This window comes from Notamacropus eugenii, chromosome 2 (assembly GCF_028372415.1).
Source record: "Notamacropus eugenii isolate mMacEug1 chromosome 2, mMacEug1.pri_v2, whole genome shotgun sequence".
In the NCBI taxonomy this organism is placed as follows: domain Eukaryota; kingdom Metazoa; phylum Chordata; class Mammalia; order Diprotodontia; family Macropodidae; genus Notamacropus; species Notamacropus eugenii.
Genome location: NC_092873.1, coordinates 320943991 through 320969934, shown reverse-complemented (window position 1 = coordinate 320969934; position 25944 = coordinate 320943991). Strand labels below are relative to the sequence as shown.

At 43.8% G+C, this 25944-nt stretch overlaps 1 protein-coding gene across 12 annotated transcripts in view; it reads left to right on the top strand.

The window, feature by feature from the left end:
• RBFOX3 (RNA binding fox-1 homolog 3) overlaps positions 1 to 25944 on the top strand; it is a 967429-nt gene that overhangs the window by 771552 nt on the left and 169933 nt on the right. For 6 of the 12 annotated variants that reach the window (XM_072645212.1, XM_072645205.1, XM_072645211.1 and 3 more), the window contains exon 1: positions 3855 to 4468. The exons of the other annotated variants lie outside the window; for them this stretch is intronic. In XM_072645212.1, coding sequence (XP_072501313.1) covers positions 4364 to 4468 — 105 coding nt within the window. In that variant the 5' untranslated portion in view covers positions 3855 to 4363. Of the gene's footprint in view, positions 1 to 3854; positions 4469 to 25944 lie in introns of those variants that run through there. 12 annotated transcript variants of the gene reach the window in all.

Genomic DNA, 25944 nt, shown 5'->3' with positions numbered 1-25944 from the left:
ATACTGAGAGTATGGCCATTTCCTAAATTCATGAAGATGGAGGATAGTTCTAAAACTGGAAATTTAAAGATAAGTACATTAACTTAGCCTGAGACCTGTTTTTTAATTAATGGACTAAAGTACCAAGAATAGGAACTAACTGTTAAGAGGCATGCCAAGAATACAGTCTTGCCACATATATTAAGAATACTTGGGCATGGCCCAGTCAGGGAACTTTCCTAGTCTTGAACCTCAACCATCAGATTTCAAGTGAGTTTTTATTCCATACTCTTCTCTGGCCTTCCAAGTGGCAGTGTTGGGCTGGAATAAATACTTTGGGTGTCCAGAAGGTAAACTGACAAACTCAACCTGCTCCTACTACCTTCCCTTACATCACTGGTAGAAATTTTCACAAACTCATTTTACAGAGGCTTTGAATTGTCCAGTGCTCTAAGATATAAAGAATTTTTTGTCACAGTTATATGGCTAACCAAGTTATATGGCACTCTAGCTCCCCAATGAGTTCCCTTGTGACTAACCTTTTTCCCAGTAAATGGACCCATGAAACACAGTAAGTAGATATCTTTTCTTGGGGGAGGAGATCCACTTAGCAGGGCCTTGGCCAGGGAAAGTAGAACAGGACATGAGACATTAGGAAAGATCATGAGGATCTCAAAAGCTATGGAACCATCAGAATCTTTTGAGGTGCCTCCCTTGCCAGATATTTATAGTGGTGCCCAGGAGCAGAGAAATAATTACAACTCACTTCCTACCTCCCTAACAAGGCCCCTCTCAGATTCAGGGTGAATGGGATATTTTTCCCTTAGCTATTTTTTTGAAGTAGCAAATATTAATACCAGATTGACAGCTTTTACCAACGAACAGCTCTTCTCTTCAGTAGCAGATATCAGAAATATTGACTTCCCCCACTCATGACTCCAGTGCCACCCACTCTGGTTCATGAAGGCACCCTCTTGGGAGAAAAGAGGTTGCTCAGCCTCTTTGGAGGCACCAATAAAAACTTATTAAGGATTCTCAAGAGTATTTCCAGAGTGGGATCTGGAGAACCTTATACCACTATTGCATTTGCCTCCTGGGACCACTCTTTTGCAATCTCCCCTACTCCCACCACCAGCTGTTTGAAGAGGATACTCCCTTTTTTTTGCCTTCATTGTTTGTTTGTTTGTTTTTGGTATGATTTTATTGGGGGGTTGGGGGAACAGCAGTGGCATCCTGATTTGAATTTCTATATCAGAATGAAGAATCTTGGAGTCTCTTCTAGGAATCACTTTCCCATTCCCAATCCTACCTCTATTTCCAATAGAATGTTAAGCTCCTAGAGAACTGACTCTTCTGCCATAATCTCCAGAACACATAGCAAGAAGAATATTGAATTTGGAATCAGAAGACCTTCCAGTTTTGGACAAAGAACCTTGATCAAGTTGCTTCTCTTTGAACCTCAGTTCTCTCTGCTGAGGGGTTGGATGAGATGATCACTGGTCCTTTCAGCTCTAAATTCTATAATTATGACATTAACTCAATGCTTTTGTGCATACCAAGGGCTTAGTAAATGTAAATGAAATGGAAATGATAGCATTAGAAGCAGCCAGGGCTTATAGCACCCTGCAACTTAAAGCCTGTTGCCTGTTCTTACCCATCTGATGTTGCCTTTCCTTCAGAGAGCAATATGCACAGAGGTCTGTGCATCCTGGGAACTTCCCTAGGCCTCATTTGTTTTGAGTAATTTATGGAGCCCAGAGGGGACACAGCCTCTATCTTGCAGAAACTCTAAAGACAGATGCTCTACTTAACTTTTTCTGAATGTTATTTTATGCTTTTGCTACTTTCTCTTTAAAGCCTTCCCCAGTTACCTTGATTGAAAGTATTCTCTTCTTCTTCAAACTTTCTTAGAGCATTCTGATCTCTCTTTTGCCTCCATCACAATCTACCTCACATTATATTTCTCTTTGAACATGTATCCCAAGTGACCCTCAAACCCAGATGATTTGTCTAGGATCATACAGCCTATATGTTTCAGAGGTCAGACTTGAATGAAAGGTCCTCCCGGCTTTGAGGCTACTACAGATTGTTTTTATTAAGTGAATTGGTACCTGTGAGCCATTATAATAAGGTAGGTATTTACACAATAGTCCATGATCACTAGGAAAGTCTTCTTGGTGGTCATAGGATATAAAGAACAAGGGTATTAGATTTTCTCTAAAGTCTTTTCCACTTCTAAGATTTTATTTATTTTTTTTTTGAAGGAAAAGTGGAAGACCACTTGGCTACTCTAGGGCAAGAGCAAAAACCATGAGGAAAAGGGCGATAACAGGGCTGTGGGTAGGCAATATGGAATTAAGAAAAGCCTTCTGGTGCCACAGGCTGGAAAATACAATAACAAGAGACATATAGGAGATATGTTCCAACTCATAATTGTACTATCATCCAAGCAGTCCTTTCAGTGTTTGGGGGAAGAGTGTTTTTGGAGACAATGAGCTAGATAAGGGTGCTTTTGTAAAGTCAAGGTTTGTAAAACTTTATACTCACTATGTATGTCCTAATAAAATAAAAGTAATCATTAGAAAAAAACAACACTGTAGCAAGAGATGGAAAATCCAGATTTTAGTCTCCATTCCACCATTTGCTGCCTACATAAGCTCAAAAGACCGTCTACTTCCATTCTCTGATTTTACAGTAAACTGAGACCCAAAAACATTACTTTTGAGTTTGGTTTATGTTTTGTGTTTTGGATGATGGATGGGGCTGGGGGAAGATCAGAGGAACGCTTAGATTACCAGCTAAATGAGGATTAAGCTACACTGCTCTAGGGAAAGGCACCATCAGAAATTGGTATCTGAATTGTTTAAACTCTGCCTTACTCAATAAAGGCATGAATTTACACTTGGTTTTAGAAAATCACCCTCTCTAGTCACAGTTTGTCAGGCTTCCAGCATCGGGTGTAGATGATAGTCACCTTAAACAGCCAAGTTCAAGGAAGGTCAGCTGTTACCCCTTTGTGTTGTTGTAAGTGTGTGACTATATGTGGGCAGGTGGGAATGGAGAGACAGGTACCCAGCTAGTGTGACATGGGCTTGATTTTGTGCTTTATTGCTTGATATGAAACAGCACAGATAAATATTCGTGGTTTTACATATGTTATTATGAGGAAAAAATTGCAGGTGGAAATGGTACAGCCTACCTATTCTATTCATGTGTGTGCCAGGTGCTACTCCACATGATGTTGTGTGTACCAGAGTAGCTGTTTGTGTGCACACCTTTCTGATGTGTTCAGGTGAAGATGAACTGGAATGTTGCCAAATTCACATGCTCATTCAGACTGAGTGCATCTGAGGAGTTGAGGCAAGGTGATTATTAGATGCTTTGTGCACATGTATGCATGGTCTACCCTATCCCCTCCCAGAGATTAGAACTCAAGATAAAGGGGGCCAGGGAAGCACAGCAGAGGGTTTGGTTGGATTTCCAAGCCCTGAATAGCCTAGAGAAAGCTCCTTACTGTGAGGAAGCCTTTGCGTAGGTGCCCTCATTACATCACTGAAACTCCCTGTCACTGAGCTGGTTTCCCTTAAGATAGTTGCTATCTGAGCACCCAGGGAGAATAGCCTTCCTACCCGCAAAGCCAGTGTAGTGCCTTCCCGTGATGTGAACGCTCCCCCCCCGCGCCAGAACCAAGAGAAATTTTTAAATATCAAAATTTGTTCAATCCATAAGCAGCTGGGGTTCCTCTGGGGAAAAACGGAGGGAGAACAGGGAGGAGACTGGGAAGGGAGGGTGTGAGAACTGGCTGCAAAAGAACTCCGGCAGGCAAAGGGTTAAGTGTGGGATCAGCTGTTGTGCTGTCATTCTGGATTCTCTTCCTTTTATACGGGGCTCTGTTTGATGTTGGAGTACGCCAGGGACTCCCCCTCCCACCGCTTGCCTTACACAGACACGCGCGCCGCGCACACACTCTCGCACTCTTTGCCTACCGGCCTCTGATGGCCCCAAAGTGATATTCATTTTCTCTTTCGCTCTCTCCGTGTGTGTCTGTCTCTCCCTGTCTGTGTCTCTCGTCTGTCTGTATCTCTCCTCCTTCTCCCTCTCCCTCTCGTCTTTCCTCTCCCTCTCCCTCTCCCTCTCGCTCTCCATCATTCCCCGCCCTGGCTGGGGGAGAGCCGGGCAGAGGAGCGCTGCTTTGATGCCTCCCCCTTAAACAGCGCCACGAGGGGGAGGGGAGGGCCCGAAGAGGAGGAAGAGGAGGAGGAGAGAGAAAGGGAGGGAGCCAGGGAAACACTCTAGCTCGCTCGCACACCCAGAGGGACGGAGCAGAGGGTGCGAGAGGAGCCCCGAACTGCCTCCTCGGAGCCGGGCGCCCATCTGCTGCCCCATGCTGTGCTCCATGGCGAACTCGGGCTGCCTCCTGCTGTCCAACTCCGGCAGCATGCTCCCGCATTCAGTGCCCTGCCCGCCTGCCTTCCTCTACCTCCAACAGGTAAGCTAGCCGGCCCGGCTCCTGGCCCCCGGACTCGCACGTGCTTTGGGGGGTGGGGGTAACCGAGATCCGAGCAGCCTGCCCAGACCGCTGGACTTAACCTTTTATTGGCCGGCAGCTTGCTTCCCTCTTCTCCTTTCCTTGGTGCGGGGTGAGGATGGTGTCTCTCCCTCCCCCTAAATCCCCCCACTCTTTCCCAGCGCCACTCAGCTCTCTCTCCGCACCTGGGGAACGGAGAGCCGGGCCGGGTCGGGCCAGGCCGAGCCGGGCCGGAGTGGGCGCTGCGGCGATGCCCTGGTTTGCTGAGCCCCTTCCTCGTCTTCCCGTCGGGTCGAGGTCATCTCCTGGGCACAGTGGTGGAAGAGGAGGAGGGTCGGGTGGGGGGAAGGGACTGAGTTTGGCGTGTTACTTGCTTGTAACTTTTAAGACTATGCTGGATCCGGGCCGCAGAAAGGGGAGGTGGGGGAAGGGGGGAGAGGTAAGGCGGGGTGGGGGGGCGGGGAGGGGACGGTGTTGGGAACTTCTTTCCGAGCTGCCAAGAGACTGGGGTCCGGGGAGATCCCGACCCTCCGTGGGCCCCTCTGCCTGCCTGTCTACGAGTCCGGGGGAGTGCGGGGGTGTAGAGGAGGTAAAGAGAGGCGTGTGTGGGGGAGCCCCAAGCTTTGCTGCAGCGGAGATCGCGGCGCCGGCGGCGGCTTGGAGGGGGCGGATCTCGGAGAGCACATCGCAGAAAGCACCGCGCTGGCGCTGGCTCTGTAGCCCGGGTAGTAGGGGTGTGGGAGAAGACCCCGCAGGGATCAGGAACCCAGCCCCGGGAGTGAGTTGAGGGGCAGGGAATGGCGCGGGGGCGAGAGTCTTTGCAAACTGCGGCGTCTGGAGGGAGCTCAGGCTAGGGAGATGCGGATCTGTCCTCTAAAAATTATAAAAACTTGGGGAGGAGGGAAGGAGTCTCCCCAAAGACCAGGGGTGGGTAGGAAGGTTTCTGGAACCCCCATTACCTCCCTCCCCCCACCCCGTTCCTGCCAGCTCTGGGCCGCTCCGAGAGGCAGCTCAGGCTGTTCCCTCCGTTCTTCCAGCATAGAGGCAAGAGTGTGGCCCTTGGACCCAGTTTGGGACCCGACCCCCGCAGTGGGGATCCGGGTATCTGTAAGTTATCTTTCCTTGAGTGGCTTTCCCCACACCCCAAGCACACAGTTGCTGCGGATATTCCAGCCGTCCAAAGGCCGCTCCCTTTCCCTACCTACCCCGCCAGCCTGGCCCGGAAGGTTTCCAGCTCCCCAACTCTCTCCTCCTTTGGCCTTTCACTTGCCATCCCTGTCCACCAGAATGGAGAATTGCTGAATGGGTCTGCAGAAGGGTTTTGAAGGAAATCCCGAGGAGGGAATCTAGCTGAGGGCAATGATTTAAAAGGTTTGGAGGGAGAAAGAAGGGACCAGGCCACCACTATACCTTCCTGTCAACCCAGATTGCTACTCCTGCGCATTCACCTTTCCAGAGATAAGAATACCCTTTGGCTGGATCTGGGATCCCAGTCAACTACTGAGACAAAATGGGTTACAAAGTGCATCCTAGATTGGAACTGAAGGTTTGGCACTGACCTTCTGATGATCTATCCTATTTCAGGCCCTCTTGGGTCTGTGGAAACACAAAGGAAAAGGAAAATTTCTCTTTCTTGAAGTAAAGTGGTGGTTGGTGCTTGCTTTTCTCTTCCTCTTACTTGCATGTGTCCCTTCTTTACCAACACAACTACAGAAGAGGAAACCACAGTGAGTCCTACAGGAAGGGGCAGTGGGGCAAGGCAAACGCAGAGGTCATCCTTAGCTGTAGTCAGAGAAAGACTGCCCCTAGATTAATTCCAACTCCCCCCCCCCCACACACACAGACACAAACACATCCAGATGTGACTCAAATTTGACAGGTGATATGCACCAAGAGAAATTAATGAGAGACCAGCTATGGGGATCTTTTCAGTGGAGACATGGTGCTAAAGGAGGAAGATAAGCCAATCTCTATTTAAACCCACTGTTCTCTTAGATCAGAAAGATAGACATCACCTGTTACTTCTAGCTAACACTGGGCATTTCACTGTGTATGTGAGAAGGTACCTACCTAGCTTCAGGGAAGCTACTGAGATCATCACAAGGAATCTCCCCCATTCTCCCTTCCTGCAGTGAACAAAAGTGGAAAGGCTACTAGGACAAGTTTTTCTATAAGCCCTTAGAACATAGATGAAGATATTCTATAGACTCATAATTTCCCATAGTAGATCCTATGATGATGAGTCAATACCATCCTGAGGAAGCCAGACTTTCCAATTTCTGTTTCAAATCCTGGACATGATATCTGGTTCAGTGTTTTCTGAAGGGGCATGAGGCATGGGAAAAAGCACACCAATCTCCTGATTCACCATCCAGATCAACGAGTGCAAATCGAAACAGAAGTTCTGCTCCATCCATGCTTTCTTTTAACTCCACATCATGGGTTAAGGGGTCAAAAGTGACCCTTTTATGCTACTGAAGGATACATGTATTTATGAGGAAAATGCTTTCTTCCATATTCAGGGTATTTTTTTCAAGTTGTTCCCCATTTTCAGAGATGTATTGTGATGTAGTGGATAGAAAGTTGTGCTCTACTGGCTCTGTGACCCTGGTTAAATCACTCAGTACCCTCCACAGTTCTCTCAGACTATTAAGCTTTTGGAGAAGGCACTAGTTTAACATTGATGGAAGGAGCACCCCCTGTTAATGGAGCCACGGGTCCATTCCCTATTCTATTAATCAGTACAACCTAAGTATTACTTTTTTGTTGTGGCTCTTTGTCCTTACAATGCCTTTGACTTTTAGTCATTTTCTGTCCAATCCTTTCCCCAAACTCCCTACCCCTGAAACAAAGAAAAACAGTTAAAACCAGATGGTGCAGAAAGGCACCATGGTGCAATGGAAAGGTTGCTGAATTTGGAAACAGCAGTCCCATCTCTAATACTACCAAGTCACTTTACCTTTTTGGGTCTCAGTTTTCTCATCTATAAAAAGGGAAGATGGACTTCCTTCCAAGCTCTAAATCCCTGATCTATGACACAACCATGTTTGATAACATGAACAACATTCCATGTCATAGTTCCCCATCTTTGAATAGATGGAGGAGGGAGGTGTATTTCCTTACCTCTTTTGCTAATCCTAGTGTATTTGCACACCCCACAGCTGTTGTTCCCAGAACACAATCTCCTTCTGCCTATCTTTAGGCTGTGTCAAAGCACTAAGCTTATAGTCATCCTATGTAGAAAGCACCTAAGAATGGAGAGGAGGCGATCATTCCTCACCTAGCCATTCTTCCTTAAAATGAGATCTTTCTTTACCCTAAGATCTACGGTGTAGGTGGTTGGATGGAGGCTCTTTACATAAACTTGTGTATGAGTGAGAATGTTTGTTTCTTATGTAGGCTGTATATTAAATCTAAGCAGCACAATTGAGCAGAGTGAAAGATGTGAATTCAAGCAAGACAGAAACATAGTTTGTGGTGCATTAAAATGCAGCAGCGGATAGGCAAAGGTTTTTGGGCTAGGTATTTTTTTCAACCTGGGGGTGAAAAGTCTCAACCAACAGGACTCTGTTCTCTCCATTACATTAAAAACTCATTAACCTTTTCCTGCTCTGAGAAGGAGCATATGCATCTCTTCTCTGGACCCCAAACCTGCTGGGAACTGGACTGGGTCTTCTCAGATAGAACACTGTTCCATAATTAAGTGGATGTCTTTTTTGTGACTGTCCACCCCTTCCTGCCCCTCTCCTGATGGTGGTCCTGATATTTTTCATCATATTAACATTGCATGGGACAGCCACAAATGAAGCTGTCTGCAAAACTTTGATTAACCAAATGCCAGGGAAAATACAGCTGCAGTGTGGGCTCTGTCATTTGTGAATAGCTCATCAAAGGCAGCTGCTTGCATCTTGTACCTCACTCACATCAGCTCCCTGACAGTATCTGTCTGTGCTTTACCATGGCCCAATTGCCAGAATCCCCCATTTCAGGACAGTTTTGCTCTCTGCAAACCAATCAGGCGGATGGGGCAAACACCATGCTCAGCCCAAGACCATTATTCTCCTATATGCAGCTGCCTCCCACCTTCTGAAGTCCTTCCGTGGGAAATGTAGGAGACTTCGAATCTGGGCCCTAAAGGTTCTACACTCTTCTTTCATCACAATGCACCATAAAAGAATAAGCTTTTCTACCTGAAAACTACCAACATTTGCAAAGAATTGCTTCATGTGATTCAAAGTACAGGGTGCTTAGAATTGCAGGAAAACCAATGAAAAGGAATTTTTGTCACTGTAATTAATTTCTTAAGCCATAGCATCCTATCAAGAGAGTCTTATAGTCACATCAGTTACATAGGAGGGGGAATCTGTAAAGGGGAAAATGAAGTATCCTAGGTATTGTGCACGTACACACATACAAGAATTAGTAATTGAGTGGGAAAATAATAGATTTGTAGAATAATTCGGAGCTGAAAGACACAGTTACAGTGTTGGAAATTTGAGCAACTTGGGTCTTCCTGAGAAGGCCTTTTTCCTTGCCTCTCTGAGACTCACTGGAGCCAGACTCTCAGGCTGTCCTTGGGCATCAGAGCTATAACTAGAAATTTTTGTGCCAGGGCAAGCAGTCTAAATCATGTCCTTAGTTGATTAGCGTGGGGACAGGTTGTTATGTCAGAGACTGCTGATGAGACCACCAGGTACAAGCTAGGGTAGAATGGGAAGAAACTTAGCCTGTAGTTCTCTATTTTAAATATTCTTGATAACCTCGTACTTAACTACATTGCTTCTCTATAACTGTCAGTGGCCTCTTAATTAGCACACTGGGGAAAGCCCCCCACCATTATGGCTCTGCTTAGGGTCTAGGCCATGACACTAATACATAATTATATCTTACAATTAAGCATTTTTATCAGATGTGTCATGACCTAAATCTATAAAACATTCTGGTACTTAATAAATAGTATCATAGACATGAGTTCTGTTGTGTTTTTTAAAAAGTTATATACATGTAATAAAAGGTTAATTTAAATTCATATAGTATTTTAAAATGAAACTGTATCACCTTTAATCACTAGCATTTTCAGTAAAAGAACAGATTCTTTAGTCCTACTATCATCAGTTTGCTTCTTGAAGGTTTTAGTAATGGTAAATTTTCCTGGGGGAATGGAGCAAGAAGTCTCAGAAAAAGAGACAGGGATTTCCAAGCACTATTTTGAGAATTCATTAGGAAACTCTATTCTCATTAATCACTGCTCTCCTTTTGTTCCAAGGCATCATAGCTGCTAATCACAGGAATTTATAAAAGGAGTAATTACTGTAGCAAACTCAGCACTGTTCATTAAACTCTTCATGTACTTTGGGGCATTTACACTTGTTCCCCCAAATTGATGCCCACCATACCTGGACCTCATAAAGGAACCCCAGGGTCACTTGTTATGGCATGCTTTTTGTGTGTGGCAGCTCACCCTACACCCCGCCCCCATCACTAATATTTTATCATTCAGGAGGGGGAAAAGCCACTGGTGTAGAAATGGCAACTTTATGCCATTTTCAGAAACACATCATTTTCCTAGGTCTGGTTTGTGTTGGGGCAAGTAGATAGAATAAGAAACACCATTTGGCTGGGATTTCTCAGGTTAGAGAAGCTAAATTGGTGGTCCTTGCCACTCCCACTGTGAGATCTGATCCTGTGCTTTGGGGTGCAGACTGCTGGGCCTTCTCGTTGATAAAGTCCTCTTACAACTGCCTCTTTGCAAGCATATCATTAATGAAACCCTTCCATCCTCACACCAAATTCTTTTCTGCAAATACAATATTTTAGAAGATAATCAGTTAACTTCATTCCTGCTTCAACTGTGTTCTGGACTATCTCCAAAACGAAACAAAATTAGATTGAGAGCTTTTGTGAATTTAACTCTTCCAATTCAATCAACTTTTATTGATTATCTACTGTGCTCTGTCCTGAAGATACCAAGACAAAACAGAAAATAGTTCCTGTCCTCAAGCAGCTTTTATAAAACCCATAGGTACTCCTTTCCTACAACATGTACTCAGGTAATATAATAATAGCTGGTGCTTTACAAGTTTGCAGCATACTTTACAAATATTGTCTCATTTTATCCTGAAAATATCCTAGGAGGTAGGTACTACTATTATCCACATGTTACAGAGGGGAAAACTCAGGCAGAGAAACATAATTTCAGGCAGAGATTAATGACATGCCTAGGGTCACACAGTCAGTACACATCTGAACTCAGGTCTTTGTGCACTCTTCCCATTGCACTACCCAGATACATAATGATTTGAAGTGAGAATCAGTAAAGACTTCTTCAAGCCTTTGTGAGCTGAGTCTAGAAAATACAAAGATGAAGAATACAGATACAATGCATGCCTTTCTTCCTCTTATCTCCTACTGACTTTCCCTTCCCTCCCACCCCACTAGATACTCCACTTGACATTCCTTCTCTTGCTTTGTTTCAGAAACTCCTATGGTGGAAAGGGAGCACGGAGTTAATGAAGTGTTCTTCTTGGAAAGCTGGGCTTTATGTATTGGGGGGAATTGCTCTTCTGTTTTTTAGTGAGTCAAGGTTTGTCTGAGCACTACCTATGACCCGGCCATGTACAACACAGTATATGTTGAGCAGGGTTTGAAGAGTGCTTAGCATACAGAGACTGAACCTGCATAAGCCATAGGAGTTTCTGTATGAGAGAGCAGAGAGAAAACCACCTGGGTAGAAGAGGCAAAGAGAAATGTTGGGATCTTTTCATGTTCAAACTTAGTAGAAGCAGCTTTGCTTTAGTAGAAGCACTGGATTTGGAAGTCGGGGACCTGAGTTTAAATTTTAGCTTATCTGCTTACTGAATGACCTTGGGCAAGTCACCTAATTTCCCTGGACCTCAGCTTCATCATTCATAAAATGAGGGGTTGGACTAGATGACATTTAAGGGTTCGTCCAGCTTTAAATCTATAATCCTGTGGTTCTGTGATCAGGGGGATATGAGTAATGTATTTATGTGTTCTTGTAGCTGCAATTTCCCCAGTGTGATGTTTTTATGCAAATAAGCAGAGTCTCTATGTAGATCTAAAGATTTCCACATGTGTAGTATGGACTCTCTTCTTCTTTGCGTGAATAGGTAGGCTCTGATTTAAAGTACACACTCACACACACACACACACACACACACACACACACACATACATGTGCCCGCGCGCACGCACCACATACATGGGCACAAATATCTACCGTGGTCAAAAGTCCACTCATTGAGGAGCTCATGTAGCAGGCATACAATAGGTAAGCCTACTCATTTGTCACATTTGGCACCTGTAGAATTTTCATGTTGTATTAGAAATGTCAGCATCTTTTTTGACACATTAGGTTATGGCTGAGCAGTCTAAGCTTCAAATGAGACGTCCCTGAGCTCTCTAAAACCATAGGGTCAAATCCTCACTCGTTCAAATCAGAATTTCATCCTCTCCAGAAAGTCAAATAGAGTACCTGCAGTTATGTGAGTACCCAAAAAACGAGAGAGAGAGAGAGAGAGAGAGAGAGAGAGAGAGAGAGAGAGAGAGAGAGAGAGAGAGAGAGAACTTTTTTTAAAAATGTAAATGAAATCTTTTTTAGATAAGTCTTTGGGATGGATAGATGGATCCTGTGAAGTAAAGGGATTAAGAGGAGGGTTTATCCTGGTCAGGTCAAAGTTCCTGGCTGGAGTCATTTGGGTGAGGAATTCTCTCAGCCATTTTCTCTAACCTGTGTACCACGAGTAGCAGGGCAAAGCAGTGGGGAGAGCTACAAGTTTCATGACAACTCTTTCAGGCAATCAAACAGCCCCTTGGATTGCCTCCGAAGTTGCTCTAGGACAGGGGAAAATTAGCACTGCAGAGATGTGAATGCCATATACTTAACTGACTTAAAGTTTTACCCTGGCACAGTGGGGTGCCCAAAGTAGGGCCAGACCAGTCGGGCAGGCATACTGAGCCTTAAAGCAGTTTTTAAAGCACCAGCCTGCCCTTGGGAAAGACAAATGACCAGCATTACAGCCAAGACTTTTGAGCACTGCCTATTGTGAAAACACCTAGACTTAACATACTTTCAGGATCCGGAAAGGAGGATAGGGGTGTTATCAAAGAGAAGAGATAGCCCAATATGGCCAGGGCTATCATTCCCAGCTCTAGAAATTTACCCACAGTGGGTTTCAATTTTTAACATCTTCGCTGTGCTTAGGCAGAGATTTCTGAACACAGCTTCTCTATCCTTCTCAGACTGGGGCTGCCTTGGTATCAGCTACCAGCAAAGGTTTAGTTGGGAGAGGGAAAGTAGAGAACTCCAAAGGATATAAGTACCTGGTTAACACTTAAGGCATTTACAAGTGAGAGAGATTCATGTTGATTCCAGAAAGTTTGGTTGTTACTGATCAAAAAAAATTGGAGAAATGGGAGAATTCAGGTCTCACAACTACTGAGTAAAAATGATCCAGGGCCAGGATTTCTCTCCTCCCACATTGAGTCTATGTCTTGCATTGTTTTACACCTCACCTAGAGTAACCTCTGTACTCCTAAGGAATCCAGTCTAGACACAAGCTGAAGAATACCTGACCATAGCCCTGTGGGACAGACCTCTCCTCGGATAAGTTAGGTCCAAGAAACTCTCACAATTCCCAGAGCAAATGTGGTTTATACTTCTCTATTGTTTCAACATTCTCTATTTTGTCTTCTAATACCTTTCTTTTTTTTAAATCTCATCTCTTCTCTCTGTCTCTCTCTCCTTTCTTACCCCTTTTATCTTTTTCTCTTCTATTGCCTCTCCTCCTCTATTCCTCCTCTGGTTCTGTATAATACTTCATATTTTCTTTCATATAGCTGTCCATATTTTATTCTTTTTCTGGGCTTTTCTTATTAACTTGCCTCATTGAATCCTTTTTATTCCTTCAGATATCACCTTAGTTCTGTCACCTGTAAAATGTTAAGGTCCCTTCTAGCTCAGGTCTCATTTATCTTTCTTCCTTTCTTCCTGTCTACTCCTCTGTTTCTTCCTCCTCCTCTCTGCATGTCTGTCCCTGTCTCCCTTCATCTCTCTTTCCCTCTTTCTCATTCTCTCACTCTTCTCTTCACTCTTCTCACTTGTTCTTCTTGCCGCACTTTCTCTTCTGCCTCACTCTGTCTTCTGTCTCACTCTTGATCTGTCACTTCCACTGTCTTTCTGTCTCTTCCTCTGTTTCTATTTCTCCCTGTTTCTCTCTCTGTCCCCTATTCTTTCTCCCTCTATCTTCCTGTTTTCCTCTCGTTTCCTTCTCCCTCTATCTCTTTGTGTTTTTCCACCTCTGTTTCATTCTCTCTGTTTCTTTTTCCCTGTCTCCCTCTCTGTCTTTCCCTGCATCTCTCTCTGTATCTTTTGCTCTGCTTCTGTCTGTCTTTCTCTCCCCTTCCCCTACTCTGTATGTCTGTCTTTCTGTGCATCTCTCTCTCTCTCAAGCACAAATTCCAGACCCACCCAGTCAATTTCTGAACTTGTCAGCTCTGCAGAGTCCCATCTAGTTTAGCTACCTGATCCTCACCAGCCTAATCACCCAAACGGTTATTTGGTCCTCTCAGGGATTGCGCATATATTACAAATTGGGTTTACACAAGATCAGCAGGATTTACTCCAGGCCTTTTGTGTAACCAACCCAGCTGAAATGTGATCCTTGGCACCAATAACCTATTAAAGGGAGTGAGGCAAGAATTGGAAAGAGACACAGTCTGGGAGAAGAATCCAGAGACTCTGTCAGGAAAGCTGATGGGTATTCAGATGACCAATCATTTGCTAGAGATATGTGCTACTGACACGGCTTCTGGGGGTATTTGAACTTCCTGACTTTGCCCTAGGTTATGTCTGACTCATTGGCTGAATTTAGCTAGGTCTGGCCCATCCAAGAGTCCCAGTGATGCTTCCCACTTAGGATTTGCTTATTTTGTCTGGTTCAACCAAATATCTGACTTAACATGAGGAGAGGGCTGAGTGGCAATGTTGCTGCCCAAACTATATTGTCAATTCCTTGAGGACAGGGACTGTCATATATTTCTTTTCCTCTCCAGCATCTGAAGTAGTATATTGCACATCCAATTCAGTTCCACAAATATGTGCATAATATTGTGCTAGGTGGTTGTTCAGTTGTTTTTCAATTGCATCTGCCTCTCTGTGACCCCCATTTGGGGTTTTCTGAGCAAAGATACTAGACTGGTTTGCATTTTCTTCTCCAGCTCATCTTACAGATGAAGAAACTGAGGCAAAGAGGGTTAAGTGATTTACTCAGGGTCACCCAGCTAGTAAGTGCCTGAAGCCAGATTTGAACGAAACAAGAGGAGGCCTGGTACTGTGCCACGTACCTGCCCTAATCAAAAATGAAAAATGACATGGTCTCTTCTCTCAAGGGATATGATGTGGGGTAAGAGAACCCTAGGATGATAAACAAGCCATTAAAAGGAGTTCTCAGGGGTGACAGGGTCTTATGGGCAGTTTGTCCCACAAGCTACCAGGCAAATATGCTTGGGAAAATTCAGGTCCTATTGCTGTGAGATAAAATGATCCAGGGCAAGGTTTCCTCCCTTTTGTTGGTGTCTCATTTCTAGTCCAGACCAAACCTTGTTTTATACTTTATTTCTCTTACTTTATTTCTTTTTTTCCTCTAAACAGCCTTTGAGACCTTGAACTAAACCTGCTTTGGTTTCTCTGCCTACCAGCCACTGTCCTTGTGGCTTAGTAACAACCCTGTAAAGCTCAGGGTTGTCACCAAGAGCTGGCACTGGCTCAAGTAAAAGGAGAGTGACAAACGGGCAGATGTTCTCCAGGATGGGCAACTGTATGTCACATGATAGAGTGGGGAAAGTACCCCACTGGGAGCTCAGAAAACCTGGGTTCTAGTTATGACATCACCAACTGGAGCTGCATTCCGTACCTTTGCACAAAGGGGTCTGCCTTGTCTGGAAAGTATCCCCTATTCACCTCTACTTTTGAGAATGCCAAGCTTCCTTCAAAGCCTAATCCAGGCGCCATTTCTGACACGAGACCTTTTCTGATTTCATTATTAGTTACTCCTTTCCCTCTTGGATTTATTTTGTATTTGTTTTATCTATATAGGATTATTAAAAATTAAATATTTATATAGGAGGCAGTTGTATGGCTCAGTAGATAAATCACTGCTAGGTCTAGAGTCAGGAACACCTGAGTTCAAATCCTGCCCGACACTAGCTATGTGACCCTGGGCAAGTCACTTAACCTCTCTTTGCCTTAATCTGCTAGAGAAGGAAATGGCAAACCATTCTAATATCTCTGCCAAGAAAACCCCAAGGATAGTGTTGGCATGATATGGTCCACAGGGTCGCAAAGAGCCAGACACAACTGAACAGTAACAAGTTGGCTACACGTTGCAATCCCTTAATATAGTATGAGCTTCTTGAAGGCACGAGTTATTTTGTGTCTGTCTTTACATCCTCCACACCTAGTGCAGTCCTTTGCACATGATAGGTGCTTAATAACCAATAACAATAATACCTAGCATTATATATAGCACTTTAAGCTTTGCTAAATGCTTTACAAAGTATTATCTCTTTATAAAGTATTTATCCTCCCAACATCCCAGGGAGGTTCATTCCTATTTTACAGATGAGGAAACTGAGGCATGCAGTGATTAAGTGACTTACCTAAGATCACACAGCTGATAAGTGCTTGAGGCTAGATATGAACTCAGGTCTTCCACACTCTTAAGTCTAGTGCTCTATCCACAGCACCATCTAACTGTCTATAAAGAATACATATTGAATTGAAATTCTTGTGTGACCTTGGACAAATCACTCAGCCTCTCTGGGCTTCTACTTTCTCATCTATAAAATGTTGCCATCTACTCCCAGTCTTCTAATTTGGAAAGCTGAGGTGTGAATAATCACACTGCAACCCTACCCCCTCTTTCCCCCACCATAAACACACATGAACATCATCATCCACCTTCACACTATTTCTCTTTCTCCTAATCCTTCAGGTGTTTCTTCTCCCATCTCATCCCATACCCCTATCATCTCATACCCTGCTATCTTATCACACATCCTGTGCCTCACACCATTAATCACCCTCAACTAATTAGTAATATGCACATACAAGCATCCACTTATTATTCCCAACCTTGCAATGTCTGAGATACACGCCACTATCTCCCCTCATGTCTTGTCAGATCTCTCTCTCTCCCTCCCCCTCCCTCCCTCTCTCTCTCTCTCTCTCTTTCTCTTTCTCTCTCCCTCCTCCCCCACCCCAGCCTATATCATTCATACCACTGTCCTTATTTTTATTTTATCTGACACATAAGTATATATCACTTACCCTATATGTTACTTGAAAATATCCATACCCTTCAACTTTAAGGACTGACATTTATGGGTTCTATATTTTAATCTTCAATATATCCAATGATCAAATTCATTTGAGAAACTCTGGACCAAAGAAGAGTGCATATCATTACTATATATAACACAGTCTATAGTATGTTGCCTATAGGCTAAGTTGCCTATAGGCTACTCTGAGAATCTATTATAACCCCAGTTAAAGTCTATACTTCTCCCTTTCTCCATTTCTTTCCCTAACTTTGTATATTTCCAATTACTTGTCTTCTAGATTAGGGGTTCTTAATTTTTTTCTGCCACAGATATTTTTGGCAGCCTGGCAAAACCTATGAACCCCTTCTCAGAGCAATGTTTTAAATGTATAAAATAAAACAAATAGTATTATAAAGAAAACCAATTATTTTAAAAATATGGTTTTAAAAGTACTTTTTAAAAAAACAAATTTTCAAGCTTCATATTAAGAATGTCTGTTCTAAACTATTCTTCCAATTACATATAAACAGATGAGCAGACCAATAACATTGATGGTCAGATTATTATAGCCAGAGTGTGAACATTAAAAATGTTAGGCCTTTGATTCCTTTCAATAACGCCTGCTTCATTCTGGGGCACTGTCCTTGGTCCTGGGGATATAAAACCAAAACAAACGAATAAAGCTCCCTCAAGGAATTTACATTCAGTTGGATGATAACAACAACCCACATTGAAGTAATCCTTTGAAGATTTCAGTCCTAACAGCAAAACAGTGAAGTTGGTACTCAGGGGGAGAGTCTGGACCTGTGATTTCTGGCATGTTAGGAACTCCCATTGAAGATACTCCCTCCACCAATACAAACTATCTGTCCCATAAGTTGAGAGTTTCCTGGGAGCTCTAAAGGTTTTAAGTGACTTACTCAGGTTTGTGCAGCTGGATGGCACAGTGGATAGAGCACTGGGCTTAGAATCAGGAAGACATCTTATGAGATCAAGTCTGCTCTCAGATACTTAATAGCTTTGTGACCTTGAGCAAGTTATTTAACACTGTTTGCCTCAGTTGCTTATCTGTCAAATGAGCTGGAGAAGGAAATGGCAAACCACTCTAGGATCTTGGCCAAGAAAACCCCAAATGGGGTCAGGAAGGGTCCGACCCGAGTGAAATGACTGAACAACAACACAGGTTGTACTTAAAATTTAAATTCTTCCAAACTCCAAGGCCATTTGTCTCTGCACTAGGCTGTGCTGACTTTCCAAGTAGGGACCGTGGGTATTTATATCTCCTTTTTGCAGATGTAGGAAACTGAGATTCATGCTAAGTACCTATAGATAAAAAGTATTAGAGCTGGGATATGAACCTCATTTACCTGATTCTAAATTAAGCTCTCTTTCTACTATACTGTGCTATCTCAGTGATTATAATGGTGATGATTCATATTTCTAAGTTATTTAAGGTTTATAAAACAATCCTATGAAGTAGATAATTTAGGTACTATTATCTCCATTTTATGAATGAAAAACCTAAGGTGGGATGTTGTGAAGCTCAAGTGAGGTAATGGATGCAAAGAATTTTGTAGATCTTAAAGCACTATAAAAATGTCAGTTATTGTTATTATTTATTATTATTCTCCTGCCGTCGTCGCTAGATCTCCAGTCTGGTGATGACTTCATTCCCTGAGCCTTCTACTGTATTCTTGCTGAGCTCAAGAAATCTTTATAGAGCAATACAAGAATGTGCTGGTAAATATTTAACAACCAGGTACTCTCGGGGGAGTAAATGTATGCATACATACTTTTAAATTTAATCTGCATTATTAACACTTTTTTAAAGTCCAAACAATCAACAAAATAATAAATCAAGCCCTGATTTGTAAAGATTGCCAATTTCTGAGGTGTAAATGCTTACACTGAAAATTTAACAATTGGCTCTCACAAGTCAGTTAGAGATGGTTCCAGCATATACCTCAAACTAAGGAAAAGTGAGTCGCTTAAGTTCACATAGTCAGGCCTCACTCTAGCCTTTTGAGCCTCAAACCACTGCTTTTTCCACTATCATTATAGATCTATTGTTAGAAGTGACTTAAAGACCATGTAGTCCAAGCCCCTCCTTCCACGATGAGGAACTGAGCCCCAGGGAGGTTTAGTGGCTTCTTTTATGGTGACAAACATAGTAAGCGTCAGAAGTGGGATTTGAACTCAGGTCCTCTGAGTATTCAGTGCTCTTTCTACTGTCCTATTTCATCTCTGTGATGATGATGATGATACCATGTGGAATTTTCTTCTTTCTCCTTTCTATCTCTTGAATGATCCTTTAAATATTAGCTCAAATGCCACCCCTTCCATGAGCCTTCCTTCCTTGATCCCTAGAGTTAGAAATAACCTAGCCTCTCAGTCCTTACATGGCATTTTGCTGGCAACCTTTTAAGATATGATTATGCTTTATAGCTCTCTGGGTTTGTAGCTTCCATGAAAGCAAAACCCATGTCTAACCTAGCCTTTGTATTTTCCTTTGGAAATGTGAGTCTCACAAACTCCTCAAGTTTGTTCATTCCATCTTCAAACTAATTCTTAGAGCAGTGCAAGGCATGTAGTAAAAACTTAATGAATGCTCACTGAACTTAAGGGTCATTTGGGGGAAGAAATGGGGATGTTGAAGACTAACTTACTTTTCCTTATTTCCAAATTGGATGGAGCTAGAGGAAGTATACATTCTTTTGAGCAATCCAAGGATACTTCTTAAAGAAGGTGGCTTTCAGGAGCCTAGTGAATGGAGAGTCTAGTAGCCAAAACCCAGGCACGTGGCTCCAGAGAACCAATTGGAGAAGGAATACAATAGCCAAGTGGAGAGTAGCCCATGTGCCTTCGATGATGGAGAAGCTTGGCTGGGGGCCCCTTGTTGGTTTGCCCTAGAGGAACAATGATTCATCCCAGGCAAGTGCAAAAGAATGCTGATTTCATTTGTGGCTGGTTTTAAAAAAGAATTGTGTGGGCTGGTAAATTGTACCTAGGCTTCATTTACAGAGCTTTCTTGTAGAGACAGGAACATCCATCTCAGTCATTGTTTCCCAGCCAGTGGGTTGCCCAAGACCAAGCTATTGTATTACAACAAGCTAGACCTTCCCGGACCTCTCTCTGTGGTTCCTGCCCAGAGTACTTGCTAACAATGCTGATCATTATCATTTCACTCTTCTTTCTCCTTTTCTTTTCACTTTCCTTGGTTAGTAAATCTCCATCATTACCACCACTGCCAATCATGTTATCGTCCAGGGCTTGCCTCATTGAGGCTTAGACCTCCTTAGTTGACCCTCCTTTTGCTGTTCAAGTCTAGCATGAAGGAGTAAGCTAGATGACACGGTGGAAAGAGCTCCAGTCCTAGAGTTAGGAAAACGTGAGTTTAAATCCAGCCTCAGACTGTTACAAGTTGTGGGACCTTGAGGAAGTCACTTTAACCTCTGTTTGCCTCAGTTTCCTCATTTGTAAAATGGAGATAATAATAGAATCCACCTCCCAGGATTGTAATTAAGATTAAATAAGATATTTTCAAAGTGCTTAGCACTGTGCCTAACATATAGTAGATGCCTAATAACTACTTATTTCCTTCTTTTCTACTTTCTTTCCTTCCTTATCCTCTCTTTCCTCTTTACAGTCATAATTATAGTTCTATTTGTTTACAGTGTCACCTCCTCACCACCCCATCAACATTTGCCCATGTGAGTATCATCTTTCACCATTCTCACATTGCCACTCTTTTTTCTTACTCACTAAATGAAAGATACATAGGGTTTGCCTCAGAAGGGAGCTTCAAGATTTATGTAGTCCAACTACTTTTCAAATGAGGAGAGCAGGGCCCAGGAATCCTAAGTGACTTATTCAAGGTTATGTGGCAAGCAGGGCTGAAATATGAACCCAAGACCCCTAATTCTAAATCTATTGCTATTTCTGTCATATCATGAGCTGAGGATTACAGAAGGGGTCAGTTGGCCAAGGACCCTGTACTAGAGCACATTTAGGGCTAAAAAAGAAATAGTGGCTACTTTAATTTTTTTCAATTAAAAAACATTTCTTCTCTCTCCCACGGAAAAGAAAAAGAGCACAACCCTCATAACAAATATGCTCTCAAGCAAAACAAACTCCCACATTGACCAATGTCCGAAATATGTGCCTCATTCTGCTTCTTGAGTCCGTCACCTCTGCGTCTTCATTCTTGGTCCTCTGCATTCTTAAGCATCTGTTGGCTGGTCTTTTTGCCCTCTGCCTGATGGAGTGGAGGAGGGTGGTACTGCTCTGTGATGACTGTGGAGACTCAGCCTTTGCTGCTCACTTCACCCAAGTAGAAAATGACAACGCAAGCTGACAAGACCACAGTATTTTCACAGCACCATGAAGCATCTGTTTCCTCTACTGGGTGCCGGGCAATGGGCTAGGTGCCCATTCTGCATATATGTACACTGGAGCACAGCAGGAATAACTGTGTGTGCAAACATTCACATGCATGTACACAGGGCTAAGTGGGCTCATCTCCCACTGTGTTTGTGCCTTTTCAGAGGTGAATGGTGGTAATATTTGTGTGTTGGTAGTATAATCTTGGGAATTCATCTGTGGGTTCACATCAGGAGCTAAAACTATTTATAAATAGCATTAGATACAGGAAACTCCATCTTCATGTGATTGTAGCATGTGCAGACTCACTAGTGTGAGTACAGACTCACTCACAAGCACATGGACAAAAGTGCAAAGAGTGCTCCAATCCAATGTGGTGGTGGTCCCTCTGTACAGCTGTCCAGCATGTAACTGAAGGTATATTAGAAGCTTGATCGATACTTCTTTCCTAGGCCCCCTTTAGTTATAAGTAAGCCCAACATGAAGAAAAAGCCACTACTGCCCCTTAATTCCAAGGACAAGAGATTGGCCTTTGGGAGAAAGAGGAGACAAAAGCGTATTTTACTTTAAGCTGTTTTGTTTCTTAAGAACAAGCACTACAGTGGGATCCAGACGGAAGGGCTATGGGGAAGGCCTATATTCTCTATGGCCTCTGTCCCAGGAACTAGGTGTAATATCTTCCCCAAACTATCGAAGCATCCATCATTCTTACCCCCCCCCCCAACACACACACACACACACACACACACACTGTTGGAACCATGGGCAGGAAGGAGTAGACCAAGTCCCTGTGTAGCCAGTTTTACTCTCCCCCATCCCTATTCCAACCCCAACAAGGTGCAGACAATGAGAATAGTTGGAACCAGTCTCCCTTGCTCCCTACCAGTGAGTGCCCAGCTCAAAGCAATGAGGGTAGGGATCGTGGACTGGCCACTTCATAAGTTGTCCTTCTTGTGGCAGTAATTTACTGAGGGGCTGAAGAGTTCTGAGCTGTTTGTGCCTCCTAAATCTATCACCATCTGCTCAGCTACTTTGCTGCTCCTATAAATAAAATGTTTATGGACAGCCCTTTCATTCATCTACCCTCTCAATCTGCCTCCTGCTTCCAGCTCTCAGTTCTGGCCATCGATGCCCCCACATGCATCTAGTCTCATGAAGCCTGAGAAAGCCTGAAATGAAAGAAGCTAGTGTGGTTTAAATGTGAAGGGAGAGACCCTCCTTCCTCTTTCCAAAAGCTCACCCCTCTCACCTACCCACTTCCCCTTAAAATGTGAAAACTTAAGAGTGGCATGACTTTGTAAAGAGGGTCTCATCATCCTCTGAGCCTAAGTCTTGAAATGAATAATGACTCCATGGAGAGCAGAATTGATATATACCTTTTCTACAACCCTTTTAACAGACCCAAGCAGGTGCCCACCTTCCATCTTTCTTTCTCTCTAAGTCAGCATATGTTCCCTGGAAATTATGGCAACATGTGGGTAGGACTTGAAGGTGGGCTTTGACTCAGTAAGAGGTGAGTGCAGGGTGACCAAGGAAGCAGTGATGGAGGAAATCCAGAAGAAATAGAGGGCTCCCATATCCAGTCACCTCAAGTCCTTTTCTCTGGGAGGGCATGCCTTTTGACTTTAGCTGTGTTTGAATGACATGATTATAAGTATGAGAATAGGGAGTGTGTAAGTGCAAGACTATGGTAGGGGCAAGAGAGGACAAAGGGAGGGGGTGGATCTCATGCTAGGGCACCATTTCATATGGCATCTGAACATCTCCCATCCTTACCAAGTTTGATGTTATTTGAGAACTATTAAGGGTCAGAGACCCTAGGACAATAAGGCATCAGAAAAGGGGGCCAGCCGCGACAACTTTCAAATGAATATATCGCATCCCAGAAACACCAGCGATAAATAAGTAGGCACCTTTCTTTCTGGTCCCTTCCTTTACAGACTATTTGTACTATTTTCATTTCATTTCTTTTCTTATGTTTATTTCAGATTTGAGCAGTCACTACTTATATATGAAAAATAGAAAACCTATCACCTTACACCTTTTACTAGCATCAAATCTAGAGGCAGGAAGACATAGTGGAAATGGCCTTGGTCTAGGTGTGGAAAATTTGGATTTGAGCCCCAACTTCACTTACTAGTTTAAGGCCTTGTACAAATCATGTCAGCTATCTGGGCTTCAGCTTCCTCGTCTGTAAAATGAGGGTCATAATGCTTACCTTACCTCAGAGTGGGCTGCTGTAAGGAAAGTGTTTTGTCAACCATGGAAAAACATGAAAAGTGCCATTAAAAAGTGAGCTGTTATGATATTTCTTTGTAAGAGCTTTTAAGTCAGTGTTTTGTCTGTCTCTGATAATAGCTTACATTTCCATAGGGACTTGACAGTTAGTTATAAAGCACATGATCTCATTCAATCTTCATAACAATCCTATGAGATATGTAATGAGTGATGTTATAATTACCCTTTTACAGATGAAGAAACTGAGTCCAAAGTTGAACGATGATAAAAATGGTGAAATTAGAGCTGGAAGCAGCTCTTCTGACTGTTTTTTATCATCCCTGAGACAGATTCTTTTACTCCCACAATGCCTAGCTGCTGGCTTAACTGACTGGATAATGAGTGTGGGACACTTTTCAGGCCAGTTTCTGGCAAGTTAATTGAGCTAAGTGAGCACTAGGGCTCTTTGCTTCCCGTCCCTCTACCAATGTCATGGTGTTAGGTGCTGGGGTTTGCAGTGAGGGAATGGTCTCAGCAATGAAAGGGTTAAGACATCTCACACTCTCCATTAAACATCTCCAATAGAGGGGTTTTGTGAGTGTCTCTTGGGGAGTTATTCCCTCAGTCTCATATATCTATCTTGCCGTTAGGAAGTGTTCAGCCTGCATCTGCCTCTTTCTCAATCCTTTCCTCCCTCTGGGATCCTCCAAATACTTCCTATCTCCCTTCTCTGAACCTTCTCCTGCCTTTCACATACCTGCAGGTGGTTATTGGATCCCCCTTCATTAGTGACTCTGAGCTAAGCCTATTTAATTGTTTTGATCTTGGTTCAGAAATCATCCCTTCCAGTAGTTCCTGTTGCCCTCATCAGAGCATTCTCTGTCTGAATGAGGAGCTCTGAGCTGAAAGCTAGAGAGTATCCCTGGGGCTGTTTCTCCTCCTAAATCTCCTGTGTGCAGTCCTCTATCATATCCAATACTGCCTCCCTACTCAGGCAGCCCCTATAGTAGAATCAATGATGCTAGAGGCATGTGATTAACTGCCCCTCAGGGAGGAATCGTATACTTTGTTTGGCTAAAGCACTGCCCAGGTGGCTGGTGTGTTGTATTTAACAGAAGACTGTCTATAGCAATGAAGGGGGAGAGTAGGCTGTGGTGACAGTCACTAGGAAGGAAGGCTGTGGCTTGGATTAGTATAGGGAGCGACTTTCTGAGGGGGTCTGAGGGAAGAGCACCAGGGAGAAGAGAGACCATTTCCCCAGGCTGGGAGCTATGCCTTGGTCCTGTCCCACAACTTTTAGCAGAAGTAGAAGGGGCCTGGGACACTAGCTGTGTGAGCCTGGGCAAGTCATTTAACCCTGTTTGCCTTAGTTCCTCATCTATAATGATCTTTGCCAAGAGAACTCCATGTAGGACCGGGCATGATTGAAACAACTCAACCACAGCAATGACAAAACAGGGGTATGTCCATCCCCTTTGTTACATGGCATGTTGTCTGTACTCCTAGCCAGGAAGCCCACAGACCTGTGGCCAAGCCTCTGCTGTCATCTATTCATCGCACTTCCTGGTAGTCAGCCAAGAGGAGGCAGCAAGGGCAGGGCCAGACCTCTGGTGCTCTTGTGGTGGCAGGAGCCCCTTAACACTGATCTTCTCCTGTTGGGGTTGTGGCTAAGGGCATCAATAATTGAGAGCCAGAAAGAGGGCTAAGACCCAGCCTCTGCTACCCTGCCTAGTGTGGGCAATCCATGCCAGTCTGCATTGGGTGTATAATTTTTCCTTCTCTCTCCCCAGGAAAGGGCAGGATGTAGGAGGCAGAGGTAGTCCCTCATGTCTAGTTGTGCATTCAAAGATCATCAGGGCTGAGTTCCTCCCCTCTGCTCTTTTCTCATCACCTACTCATTTTGCAAAGGAAAGACAATGAGAAAAGATTCTCCCTCTCCCCTTCCTTCCCCCCACCCCATTCCTCATTATAACCATGGTACACCCAGCTGGGGGTCTAAGCCCTGGTAACCTAGATACCTTACATTTGTCTCACCCTTGTAACTCTTCAAGGAACAGAGGTAGGAGAGCATTAGCCTGTCCTTCCCTGGCCCCTAGCCAGCAACCTTTGACCCAGGTCTGGATGGCTTTCCCCTACTTCCCATGCAAAAGTGAATAGCAAAACTTGAAGGACTTGGGATGTAGTTTCCTGGATAAAGCCCAGAGTTACTAAAAGTTAGGGCCCTAAAGCAGGAAGGAGCTTTAATGAGATTGGAGCATTAATGGGGTTGGATTTAAAAGTTCTTTCTATTATGCCCAGGGAAGGCAGTTTTGTAGGCTGATCACTGGCCTGTGAAGAAACCTCTACCTGATGTTCTGTCAGCCGGGCTCCACCTCAGTGGGCTCAACCCTGGGAAATGAGCAGCTCCCTTTTGCTCCTGCTACCCACAAGGACACCTGGGCCTCCAGCTGGGACATGTTCTCTTGCCCCGCCTCCCCCCAATCATTCCCCTGGTTTGT